This window comes from Mandrillus leucophaeus, unplaced genomic scaffold (assembly GCF_000951045.1).
Source record: "Mandrillus leucophaeus isolate KB7577 unplaced genomic scaffold, Mleu.le_1.0 Scaffold1036, whole genome shotgun sequence".
Classification (NCBI taxonomy): domain Eukaryota; kingdom Metazoa; phylum Chordata; class Mammalia; order Primates; family Cercopithecidae; genus Mandrillus; species Mandrillus leucophaeus.
Window position 1 is genome coordinate 165641 of NW_012098499.1, and position 13869 is coordinate 179509.

A 13869-nucleotide genomic window follows, 5' to 3' on the forward strand; every position below is an offset into this window, starting at 1 on the left:
TTTTTTTTTTCTCTCCAACTAAGATTTAAAATTCTTTCTCTTAAATAATAGACACTGGAGACTCCAAAAGTGGAAAGGGTGAGAGGGGAGTGAGGGCTGAAAAATTACCGATGGGTACAATTTTCACTATCTGGGTAATGGGCAAACCTTACCTTTACACATAATACCACTGCACAACATAGTAGGACTGCACATGTACCTCTTGAATTTAAAATAAAATTTAAGAAAATAAAAAATGTTCTAATATGAAAAAATAAAATAAAATTCTTCCTTTTCCCATGTCTTTTACAATATCCCACTTATATGGCTCTTATGGCCCCTGCACCTCATCTACTGAATAATGTGGCCCAAGTAATGTTACTTCTGATGCCTCAACTGCCTCCATCCCAGGTTGCACTCCTCTTTCTTAGAGAATTTACGTGAAAGGCTCCCCTGATTTTGCACACCCCAGAGTCCTGCCCCTAAAGTTTCAAGTAGAAAGCATCTGTCCCATGCTCAGTATTCCTGCAGCACAAAAATGATCACATGCAGCCTTTTACAGGAATTTTCCATTGATAATGAAATGAATGTGCACAAAGATTATCTAGAAGAAGGTTTACCACCTTCTTGCTTATAACAACAAAAGAAGAGAAAGTACATATAAAACCACAACTGAAAATACAAACATATATGTCCTATTAAAGGAAATTTGTAATTAAATATATGACACATCAAAATAGAGTAACAGAGAGCCATTGTTAGTTACGCTTTAAAACATCTCTGATGCTCTGTGAAGATGCCAGGATGATTGAAATCTACAAAGTAGTTTAAGGTTTCAGGTTTAGCATGTTAAGAAGCTTAGAAGTCATCATTCCATCCTAACAACTAAAACGCTAAACAAACAAAGAAATCAACAGTTCTTCTTAGACCTGGCAGAGAAGTGAGGTCACAGAACAAACCATTTCCCCCAAAACTGGGTAGACAGACAGACAGATACAGAGAATCACATATACCTACACAGAGACCCATAAGCAGAAACTTCCATCGGAAATAGCCTGGGATAGGAAAACTTGAACTGCAATTGGTTAATTGCTGGATGCTAGATACGGATAACTCAGAGAGTTAAAAAATTCAGATGCAGTCATGGCGGCAGCAGGGCGGTGTGGCAGAAGCATGTGAATTTTACCTTCAAGAACTCTGCCAGGACCTCATAGTCAATACTGGAGAAAAATTCTCTCCTGCTTCTGTCAGGGAAAGGAGAGAGGAACCACTTTGAAATACATTAAAGCATGCTGTTCATAGGAACAAGATATGCTCTCCAGAGAAACTACTTTATTAGAGCCTAAGCTGCTAGAGTTTTGTCAGAGCCTAACCTACTTGGAGAACAAAATAATACCCAACTCTGGCGAGCTCAGCCTTCAGCAGGTGAAGGAAAATATGCAACTCCAGCACCCTCCCCCTGTCCTTTCTCACATAACATGCCAGCGCAATACCGAGAAGCACTTGAAATGTTCACAGTCCAGGGGCACAGGCACACCAAAAAACTTAGAACTAATCATAGGACTGTAAAACCCTTTCTCTTCCCCTACATCTTGCCACTACATTACTAATGGCCTGTTTACTAGAGTTCCTTTTACTCAGTACGTGGACCCACCTCTCAACAAAAAATTGAAGGGTATACTAAAAGGCAGAAAACCCAGGGTAAAGAGACTAAAACAAGCATCAAAACAAGAGTCAGCTATGGCAGCAAGGCTGGAATGATCAAAAGAAGGCATTTAGATACACTATGATTAAGATGCTAAGGGCTTTAGTAGAAAAAGTAGACAACATGGAAGAACAGATAAATAAGGTAAGAAGACAGAAATTCTAATGCTAGAGATAAAAAAAAAAAGAAAAGAAAAAACAACACTGCAACATTAATGAAGAATACTTTTGGTAGGCTCATTTAGTAGATTAGACAGAGCTGAGAAAAGAATGTCCAAGTTTGAGGATATGACAATAAAAACTTCCAAAATTGAAATACAGGGAGAAAAAAAAGACTAAAAGACAACCAAAACAGAATATCCAAGAACTGTGGGACAATTACCAAAGGTGTAAAATGAATAATGAAAGTACCAAAAGGAAAAGACAGAGAGAAAGGAACAAAAGCAATATTTGAAGCAATAATGACTAACAATTTTCCCCAAATTAACGTCAGGCACTAAACCACAGATCCAGGAAACTCAGAGAATAGCAAGCAAGATAAATGTTAAAAACAAAAACAAAAACAAAAACAAAAACCTTACACCTAGACATATACTCAAATTTCAGAAAATCAAACATTTTTAAAAAATCTAAAAGAAGCCACAGGGGAGAAATACCTTCCCTATAGCAAAGCAAACATGAAAATTTCATCCAACTTGTCCTCAGAAACCAGAAAAGGGTGGATACAAATATTTTAAATATTGAGAGAAATAAAAAACATCAACCTAGAATTTTGTGAGATCATCCTTCAAAAGTGAAGAAGATAGAAAGACATTCTTATACAAACAGAAATTGAGGGCATTTGTTCCCAGTAGAGTGGCCTTGCAAGAATCATCAAAAGAAGTTCTTCAGAGAGAAGGAAAATGATATAGGTCAGAAATTTGAATCTACATAAAGCAAAGAAGACCACCAGAGAATAAATAAGTAAAGGTAATATAAAAACTTTGTTTTTCCTATTCTTAATGTATCTAACAGATAACACTTTATTCAAAATAATAATAGCAATAATGTATTCTACTATATATGCTTATGTACCTATATCTGCTTCTGTATAGTTGAAATAAAAGAAAGTGATGATACAAGAGATGGGAGAAAATAATTAGGAATATTTTATCATTATAAAGTACTTGCACTACTCATAAAATAATACAGCAGTATTTGAAAGCAGACTTGGATTATTTGTAAATATATGTTGCAAGCTGTAGGTTAACCATTTAAAAAGTTGAAAAAAGAAGTATAATTGATATGCTAAGAAAGAAGAGAAAATGGAATCATATAAAATTCTCAGTTAAAACCACAAAAAACAAAAAAATTATAGAAGACAAAAATAGGAACCAAGAACAAAGACAACAAATAGAATACATTAACAAATATGGTAGATATCCATCTATAATCCATCTATAACAATAATCACCTTGCATATCAATGATCCAAATATACCAGTTAAAAGACAGAGATTGGCCGGGCGCGGTGGCTCAAGCCTGTAATCCCAGCACTTTGGGAGGCCGAGACAGGTGGATCATGAGGTCAGGAGATCGAGACCATCCTGGCTAACACGGTGAAACCCCGTCTCTACTAAAAAATACAAAAAAAACTAGCCGGGCGAGGTGGCGGGCGCCTGTAGTCCCAGCTACTCGGGAGGCTGAGGCAGGAGAATGGCGTGGACCCGGGAGGCGGAGCTTGCAGTGAGCTGAGATCCGGCCACTGCACTCCAGCCTGGGAGACAGAGCGAGACTCCGTCTCAAAAAAAAAAGACAGAGATTGTCAGAATGGATCAAGAAACAAGGCTCAACTTTATGTTAACTACAAAAACCCCACTTCAAATATAAAGACACAGAGAGATTAAAAGAAAAGGGATGGAGAAAGAAATACCATGCTAACACTAATCAGAAGAAAGTGCAAATAACTGTATTAATTTCATCCAGAATAGACCTCAGAGCAAGCAAAGTTATCAGAAATAAAGAGGGACATTACATAATGGTAAAGGGGTAATCAATTCTCCGAGAAGGCATAAAAACCCTCAAGGGTATGTGTCAAACAACAGAGGATCAAAATACATGACGCAAAAACCTAAAAGAACTTCAAGGGGAAAGAGATGAATCCATTATGATAGTTGGAAACGTTAATGCTTTTCTATCAGAAATGGACAGATCATAGGCAGGACATGGTGGCTCATGTATGTAATTCCAGCAATTTGGGAGGTGAAGGCAGGAGAATCACTTGAGTTTGAGAGTTTGAGACCAGCCTGGGAAACATAGGGAGACAGCATCTCTACAAAAAATTTAAAAATTAGCTAGATGTGGTGGTGCACACCTGTGGTCCCAGCTACTCAGGAGGCTGTGTTGGGAGGGATGATCACCTGGGCCTAGGAAGTCACAGCTGCAAGCCATGATCATGCTACCGTACTCCAGCCTGGGTGACAGAGCAAGACCCTGTCAAGATGAAAGAAAGAGAAAGAAAGAAAGAAAGAGAGAAAGAGAGAAAGAGAGAGAGGGAGAGAGAAAGAGAGAGAGAGAGAAAGAGAGAAAGAGAGAGAGAGAAGGAGAGAGGGAGAGAGGGAGAGAAAGAGAGGGAGAGAAAGAGAGAAAGAAAGAAAAAAGAAAGAAAGGAGGGAGGGAGGGAAAAAGAAAGGAAGGAAAATGGACAGATCCAGCAGGCAGAAAAGTAATAAGATTAATGAAGACATAGTTGGGCTAAACAATACTATCAAACAAGTGGATAAAATGGACATCTATAGACTACTTCATCCAACAAAAGTAGATTACACATTTTTCCGAGGCACAGATAAACTGTTCAACAAGAGAAGTGACATTCCGGGCTATAAAACACATCTTAACATATTTAAAAGAATAAAATCATGTAAGCTGCTCTTGGACCACAATGGAATTAAACTAGAAATAAATAACAGAGAGAATGCTGGAAAATCCCCAAATACGTGGATATTAAACAACATAATTGGCCGGGTGCAGTGGCTCATGCCTATAATCCCAACACTATGGGAGGTCGAGGCGAGTGGATCACTTGAGCTCAGGAGTTCAAGACCAGCATGGCCAACATGGTGAAACCCCATCTCTAGTAAAAATACAAAAATTAGCCGAGCTTGGTGGCAGGTGCCTGTAATCCCAGCTACTCGGGAGGCTGAGAAAGGCGAATTGCTTGAACCCAGGAGGCGGAGGTTGCAGTGAGCCAAGATGGCCCCACTGCACTCCAGCCTGGGTGACAAGAGTGAAACTCCATAGTTTCTTAGAAAACTAAATGTACTCTCACCATGTGATCTAGCAACAGTGCTCCTTGGTATTTACCTAAATGAACCGAAGACTTATGTTCACACAAAACGTATGTGCACATGAATGTTTATAGCAGCTTTATTCATAACCAACAAAACCTGGAAGCAACCACGATATCCTTCAGCAGGTCAGTGAATAAATAAACTGCTGTGCATCCAAATACTCAGCAAGAAAAAGAAATGAGCTATCAAGCCATGTAAGGATGTGGGGAAAATGTATGTGCATATTACTAAGCAAAAGAAGCCAACCCGTATGATTCCCACTATACGACACTCTGGAAAAGACAAAACTATGGAGGCAGTAAAAAGATCAGTGGTTGCCAGGAGTTGGGGGCAGAAGAGAATGATGAATAGAGGCAGCACAGAGGATTTTTAGGGCAGTAAAACTAATTCCTATCAGATATTACAATGGTAGATACCTGTCATTGTATGTTTGTCCAAGCCCATAAAATGTGCAACACCTAATGTAAACTACGGATTTGTGGTGATAATGACGTGTCTCTCTCTCTTTTTTTTTTTTTTTTCCCCAGCAGAGTCTTGCTCTGTTGCCCAGGCTAGAGTACAGTGTTGAGATCTGGACTCACTGCAACCTCCGCCTCCCAGGTTCAAGCGATTCTCTCACCTCCTGAGTAACTGGAATTACAGGAACCCGCCATTACACTTAGCTAATATTTGTATTTTTAGTAGAGACGAGGTTTTGCCATGTTGGACAGCCTGGTCTCGAACTCCTGACCTCAGGTGACCTACCCGCCTTAGTTTCCCAAAGTGCTGGGATTCAGGCATGAGCCACCGCATCTGGCCAATGATGTGTCGATGTAGGTTCATCAGTTGTAAAAATCTACCACTCCTGTGGGGAATGTTGCCAGTGAAGGAGCTTGTGTGTTTATGGAGACAGGGGTATATGGGAAGTACTCTCTTAACTTCACTGTGAATCCAAAACTGCTCTAAAAATTCAAACTTACTTGTTTTTTTAAAAAGGTGATATCTGTCTGCTCAGGCTGCTATAACAAAATACCATAAACTGTGTGGCTTATAAATAATAAATGTATTTCTTACAATTCTGGACACTGGGAAGCCCAATATAAGGCAGATTCAGTGTCTGGTGGAGGCCCGCTTTCACCTGGTGCAAGGAGCAAAGCAGCTCTCTAGGGCCACTTTCATAAGGGCACCAACCCCATTCATGAGGGCTCCATGCTCATGACCAAATCAGTATCATCACCTTGGGGCTTAGGATTTCAACCTACGAATTTGGGGGTACACAAACCTTCAGACCATACTAAATGATAAAAAAAAAAATTAAACACAGAAATACTGCATGTCCTCACTTTTGGAAAAAAAAATGCATGTCACAGATACACACACACACACACATATATACATATACACACACAGATAGGAAGAAAATACACTCCTAGGTTAATGGCAGTTTTCTCCAGAAGATCATGAGAAAATGATGTTTATGTTTTCTTACTGCTGATCTCTTTGGTATATCTTCATTTTTCCAACATTGGTTTTTCATTGTGCACCTACATAGCTGGAGCTTAATAATGCTTTTTGCAAAGATGAGTAAAGACAAAAATCAGCAAGTAAAGGGAGACACGGGGACTCCCTTGCTAGCCACAAGCTATCGGTCCACCTCCACATGCATATTTGTAAAGAATGCTGAGCACTAACCAGCACTTGGTCTGTAACCTCATCACAAGCCTTCAACAGTTTTGAACTGTCTCCCAAAAATTGTTCAATAAAAGGGCATCTATCACTGAAGAACTCTTGACAATGGACTCATTAATGACTAAGTTGTTAGAACCACTGACTATTATCTATGAGGCTAGAGATCACAGACTTCCAAGCACTCACCCAATTGGTTGGACAAGACAAGCCACTGGGATAAAGGAAAACAACCATAATTTATATTTGGGTTTTTTGTATCTCTTCTTTTTTAGTTTAGATTTTTTATTTACATTTTATGATGATCATAAGATGTTTTCCTTTTAAAGACAGGGTCTCACTGTCGCCTCTTCCAGTCACGGCTGGCTGCAGTCTCGACTTTTCAGGCTCAAGCAAACCTCTTACCTCAGCCTCCTGGGTAGCTGGGACCACAGTCATGCACCACCATGCCTAGTTAATTTTTAAATTATTTTTAGAGACCGAGTGTCGCTATGTTGCCCAGTCTGGTCTCAAACTCCTGGGCTGAAGCAATCCTTCTGCCTTGGCTCCCAAAGTGCTGGGATTACAGGCATGAGCCACAATGCCCCACCAGTCAAAAGATATTAGTGTGATATTTCCATATGTAATTTATGTATATGTACATATGTGTATACATATATATACACATACACACAAGGAATATGGAGCACGCTCAAAAAATTTTTGTTTAAAGATGCGCAATTAAGAAAGTTTACAAGAAGACCATTACTATAGGGACCATTTGGTCTAGCCCCTTTGTTTTAGAAAGAAGGAAACTATAGCTCGAAAGGAAGGGAGATAACTTGCCCAAGTTGTACAGCAGGTTAAAGGTTAGGTCTGGAAACTGAGACTGCTAATACTTTATCCACTTTGACTTTCTGTTTATTTGTTTTTGCCTAATATGTTCTTTGATGGAGTAGAACTGTTTTTTGAATGCAATATTATTCTTTGTTACAAACATATTTTAATGTTACATTCTCCTAGAAGCTTAATTTTAAAACTGCTCACACACCTAAACGAACCTTCTGCCTCCATTTGCAGTCACAGATTGCATCCTCCTCAGACAGATTTCCTCTTCCTTGTAAGCTTTACTCCCTGTCTCGTCGAAACATTACTTGTCGGGATAACGCCCAGTGGAAATAAATCACCAGGAGAATCAGCTGTAAGAGTCACTGGCTGAAGCCATCAGAGACAGTGTTCTGGCTGTCTTAAACATTACTTACAAGAGCTGTCAGCAAAACCTTGTCTCCAGGGACCATTACTTTGAGGGAACTCTGCCAATCGCAGCATTACTGAGAAGGCATATTTTTTATGTTCCTCAAATGCCTACTGTCAAACTAAACCAAAGTTCTGCAAGGTCACAAACACTTCCAAGTTTGGGGAAGGAAACCTACTCCCACGTTCACGTGTGGTCTGAAGGCCAGGTAAGCGGGAGGCCTTTTTTCCTAGCTTTGGTACAAACTTTCGTTTGTCAGAGAAGCCTTATAAAATTCATTTACATGCCAGAGTTTGGATTCTGATAGCTAGCAAGGCCTTTATATAAGCCTAGAATTCTATTTCCAGCTATCTCCCATTGTGCAGGGTAAGGAGGAGAACATCAATTTCTCTGAGTCATTTTGAAAAGTTTTAGCCCAGGAAAAACAAGACAAATGACAAATGGTAAAAAGGTAACAGCCACATCTCATTTGTTTCTAGATTGTTCCCTCTGCACCCAGAGCTCCTGCCAACTTCATGAAGGAAACATCTTGCACAAAAGAGGCCCACATGGGAAGCAGGAAACTAGAAATGACCCAAGACTCCTGATAGAAAGTTATCAATAAAAACCCCTGTAATCATAATGTCATTACTCTGTTTTTGCTGGATGACAAAGTCCTTATGATATAATTTGCTCTTGGCAGACCATATCATAATTGTCTTCCTCTTAGTAACTTTTTTACTGCTAGGAAAATTCTGTGTGCATGGAAAAGCATCTTGAGAAATGATAAAAAATACACACTTTTCACTTAGAATTGCTTTTCTACACACTTAGTATCAAAAATTATAAACGAAAAGTTGTGTAAGCCAACCACAGAGGATTTTAGTAACACGAATGCTGAGGATTTTAGTAACACAAATGCCTATTATGAGAAAACTCTAAATACACAATTTAAGAAGGTGTTTATAGATAAGTTTAGAACCACTATATTAGCATCTAGTGCTACCTCAAACCTGGAATTTTGCGCTCAGAGACTTTTTTTTTCCTTTTCCTTTTTCTTTTTTCTTTTTTTTTTTTTTGAGACAGAGTCTCACTGTGTCGCCCAGGCTAGAGTCCAGTTGCATGATGTTGGGTGACTGCAACCTCCGCCTCCTGGTTCAAGCGATTCTCCTGCCTCAGCCCTGAGTAGCTGGGATTACAGGTGCCCACTATCACACCCAACTAATTCCTGTATTTTTAGTAGAGACGGGGGTTTCACCATGTTGGCTAGGCTGGTCTCAAACTCCTGACCTCAAGTGATCTGCCCACCTCGGTTTCTCAAAGTGCTGAGATTACAGGCATGAGTCACTGCTCCTGGCCTACATTTTTATATTTTTATTCTGCTAAACACTTTTGTTATTTAACCTCATTATAATTTGTTAAATAAACTCATTTTATTAAGATAGAAGTTAATAATTAGGTATGCTAGATACAAAGCATATTTTGATTTTACCGAGACATTAAAAATATCTTTTGATAGCTCTGCAATCAACTGGAAAGAATAAGGATTTTGCAGCAACTGTTCTCCAAGGTTGAACAACTGGTCTCAAAGTATCCTGTGTAATGGGCTGGTGGGAAAATTGAAGAAGGGTTCTAGAGGTGTGGCAGGAAAATCTGTCCTTGCTCTGAATAATATTGACATGTCAAGACCTGACACAATGGTCAGGCTGGTCACACTAAAATAAAGAAGCAGCCTCCCTACCTGGAAAGAACACAGACTCCGGAATCAGAAAAATCAGATTGTGAATTCTGGCTCCCCCACTTATTATTTATGTGATTTGGGACTAAACAGTTAGTCTCTGTGTTTCAATTTCCTTATCTGTATCATCATTTTCTGTGAGGAAATGACCTTTTGAGCACTATTTAGGATAGGCACACATGAAGTGTTCAAAAGGTGGTACTTACTATCAAATCAACAAATGGTACAAAGCTGGCAGTAGGAGTAATGTATTACAGAATTAAGGTTTAAGATTATTATGATATAATTTATAGAAAAATAAGCTAAGATAGTGATAAATATTATAGAAGGAAGAAAAATAAAATTCTACAGTTAAGATTTTTTTGGGGGGTGGTTTGTTTTAAATTAAATTGTACCAGCATAGAAGGGGAACATCCTGGCCTAACAGCAGCTTACATGGAAAAAAGTTTCTGAAAGCTTGAATGACAGGGTGTTTGTCATGGAGACAATAGTAAGTCACAGATGCATATGTTCCATAAAAGTCCAAAAAATTAAGTAGCATAATGCACTTCACCATGACCATATCCCATCTGAAGCAACGTATTCAGTTCTGGGCACTGTATTTTGAGAAAAATATTTACAAAATATGTAATATAATATAACTTGAAAAGGAAATCAGAATGGCAAAATGCTCATACAAGAGAAAACTGAAGAAGCTAGGAATAATAAGGGTAAGAAAGAAGTTTAGGGAGAATGAGATAATTGCCCTCATACATGTAACGGGCAGTAAAAATTGAAGAGTAATAGTAATAACTAATGTACTGAATACTTACGTGCAAAGTAGTCACCATTATCCTTATTTTGTACAGGAGAAAACTGAAGTACCCAGAGGCTAAGTTACATGCTTACAGTCATATAACTAGTAAAGGTTGGGACAGGTTTCACTCCATTAGTTCATCTCCAGATCTGGGAGAGATATTAGAGCTATTTGCCAAAACTTTCTGGTCTTACAGAATCATGGCGAGATTGTATTCCACCAATTCCTTTGAAGCTGAGCATGGACATGGTTTTTGGCCAATGAAATGTGAGCATGCATCATGTTCATTACTTCAGCAAGGAATTAAGTGTGTATACAATTTGCCACATACTATTCACAGACATGTAGAGATGGAGCCTCCATCAAGTTAGGCACAATAATGAATGGAGCTTTCCTGTTGACTCACACTGGACAAATAGGAGCAAGAAATATGCTGTTATGTTTTTTATTAAGCTGCTGAGAGTTGGGGGTTGTTTGTTACTGTGGCATCACCCAGCCTTTTCTGACAGATACAAGAGTGCACATACCTAAAAATCATTAAAATGTCTCAGAATAAGGAAACATATTTACCCTTATATTTCCAGAGGTCAGAACTAAGAATAATTTGTAGAAACTACAGGTAGGCAGATTTGGGCTTAATTTTTTTTTTAAGTGAAGTTGTCCAAAAAGTTGCTTCATGAGGTAGTGAGCTCCCTGACAATGGTTGTATTTAAGCAGAGGCCAGATGATCATTTTGCCAGCTATGTGGCAAAACAGATGGTTTAATTAAGGAAGTTTAGTGTATCAAACATTTATTGAGCACCTCCAATGTGCCAAGCATTGTAGCCACACAGATAAATCCAAATACACAATCTCTACCCTCAAGGGAATAAACAACAAGTTCAGAACTTGATAACCTCTGTGGTCTCTTCTAACAGTGTGATTCAACCAAATTAGAGATAATAACATGGCCTGGATGAAGCAGATGGCAAACCCAAACTTACAAATAACTATGTAGCACTAGAAATGCTGCCGATGCCTAGGTTGTATTATTATTTCTCAATTAGTAGCCAAAAGTATAGGGTTTGCAAAAGGGAGGAAAATGGGAGAATTGCTAGGTTTAAAGGAGGAATATTTTCCCTTTCTCTAGTTACCATTCTTAAATCTTGCAAACCCAGCATATTATCTGGCTTACATCAGGGGTGTTTCAGCAAAGGGAATAGCACTGACTCACAGCAATTGTTACCGACCTTTTCCATCACTACTCCCGCCCCTTCCAGTCAGGAAGGGAACATTTCAATACGGATCAACTCAGACATGAAGAAAGGAATAACCTTTCTATAGGGCTCTTCTTCAGTTTAGGTACCAACCAAAACATTTGCAAAATATCAGAAGTTTTCCCTAAAGCGTTGTTCCCCTAAGCAAAGGCTTAGGGGAAACACACACTAAAAGGATGATGTGAAAATCACAAACTAAATGAATGATTCCAGAGGAAACCGACATTGTTTTCCAAGTGGTATCCTCGAACAGCACTAACTTCAGCACTTATTTTCCCTGGTGGTCTTAGTAGTTAAAGGCTGGTTGGTTGGTTTGTCTAAACTTTCAAAAATCAAACAGTGGAGAGAGATGCTGTTCTTTCACTAGCTCATTGCATTTTAATGGAAAAACAACTAAAACCTAGATAAGCATTAACTGTAATTGCTCTGAGGCAGACATTTCCATTTCAGGTTATTATTCCTAACCATATTAGTGCAAAATAATACATGCGGATGGATTTTGCGGCCATTACCTAGACAAGGGTGAGGGCATCTGATTACTATTATTCCCCAGCTGAAAGCTTCAGTTTGAACTCTGAAGGCTCCAGCCCTGCCAGGCCCTGCAATTTCTGAACTACATCTCTGATTCTCTATGAAATAGACACATAAATCAGGGCAAGCTAGATTTCAATGCCATCCCTTCAGTCAGTTCAGTGTGACATAAGTTTCTCAAAAATACACATACAGAAGAAATTGGCTTTGGCACATTTAAGAGCAGCAGGGAATTTGCATCTCATGCTAGTTTAATGTGCACTCTTAATACTCTCGTCTATTTTCTAAAATATAATGCTATTCTTGCAGAGGCAGCTGGACCCCTTGATACCCGGTCTTGTGCCAAGCTGTGTACACAAATACACTCTTGACAAACACAGATGTGAAATGCCGTGCTAAGACAGAAGCGAGGCATAGAGAGAGATTCGCGTGTTTAGTCTAGAGGCTCCACACCCAAAAGTTTCAGGGACAGCTGATGTTTGAAGACTCAGAGGGGAGACCGCCCCTCCTGTACTTTCATCCGGGCACTATGGAGATGACCCCCATATTCCCAGCATCACTTTGCCCTCTGCCCTGGTGACCTGGGTTGAGATTTAATCTAGGGCCAGAGGGGGGCAAGACAATTGTGCTGTTGGCTACTCATACAGAGAGAAGAGCTGGAAATCACTAAGCCTTCCCGGGCTGACACACCCACCCAGAACGGATGGCCCAGGAGTGCGGCGAGGAGGCAGGGGTAAAGGACGCGGCTCCAGGCAGGGGAACCTGGGCATTCTTTCCGCGCTTGCACGAAGATGCTGCAAGTGGCGACACGCGCGAATCCAGGGTCTGGGCTAGGAAGTCGCGCAGAGCTCAGTGGAGGATGCCCCTTTCCTCCTCCTGGTCCCCCAACCCCGTGCAAAGTGAGCTGGAGAAAGTTGTGCCCGGGCCATGGCGGCCAGGGCTGGAGAAAGGAACGAAGGCAAGCAGGGAAGTGACGGGGGCCCCCTTACCTTGTCCTTGGGGCCGAGGTTCTGCAACACCTCTTTGCCGGTGGCGCTCCGAATCTCCACCCCGGAGGGCGCGGGGGACGCGGGCGCGGGCTCCCTGCTCTCTTCCCGGCCTTGGCCCCTGCGCGGGGTGTCCCCCTCGGTCCCGGGCCGGCTCCCTGAGCCTCGGTCGCTGCCCTGGCCGCTCCGAGGAGTCTTCGCGCCCCGCTGCCCCACGCTGAGGGCATCGAAATCCAGCGTCTTGCTCTCGAAGGCGCCCTCCACGTTGCAGAACATGCCGCCGTATTTCTGCCGCGGGACCTGGTCCGTGGTGCCCGGCCTGGCCAGGTACACGGGCAGATCGTCTTCGTGGGAGCTGTCCCAGCCTCTCCGGCCGGAGGCCATGGTTCAAGCGCGAAAACGGCCCGCGGGTTTTTCTTCCCCAGAGGCGGAAAGGGCAGCCGCCGGCAGCGTGCGCCGAGCCACAGTGACTGGGGCGGGAGGAGGCGCCTGAGCCTTCGCGCCAGAGGCGGCAGTGCTGCTCCGATTCCTGCCTGTCCCTAGCGAGCCAGAGAGCCACACAGCCAGCTAGCGCGCGGCGCAGGGGCCCGGAGTAGCTGCGCGCTTGGCTCGCTCGCTGGACCTCTCGCCCGGCCGCACCTCCTCACGCACCCCCAACCCTAACGTGGCCTCC

General features: G+C 41.3%; 1 protein-coding gene across 1 annotated transcript in view; it reads right to left on the minus strand.

Annotated features, from left to right (window-relative positions):
* The window catches only part of DPYSL3 (dihydropyrimidinase-like 3), a 115646-nt gene extending 101783 nt beyond the window's left edge, over nucleotides 1–13863 (minus strand). Inside the window, exon 1 of the mRNA XM_011978938.1 lies at nucleotides 13200–13863. Coding sequence (XP_011834328.1) covers nucleotides 13200–13580 — 381 coding nt within the window. The 5' untranslated portion in view covers nucleotides 13581–13863. The remainder of the gene's footprint in view (nucleotides 1–13199) is intronic.
* Between the last annotated feature and the right edge of the window lie 6 nt (nucleotides 13864–13869).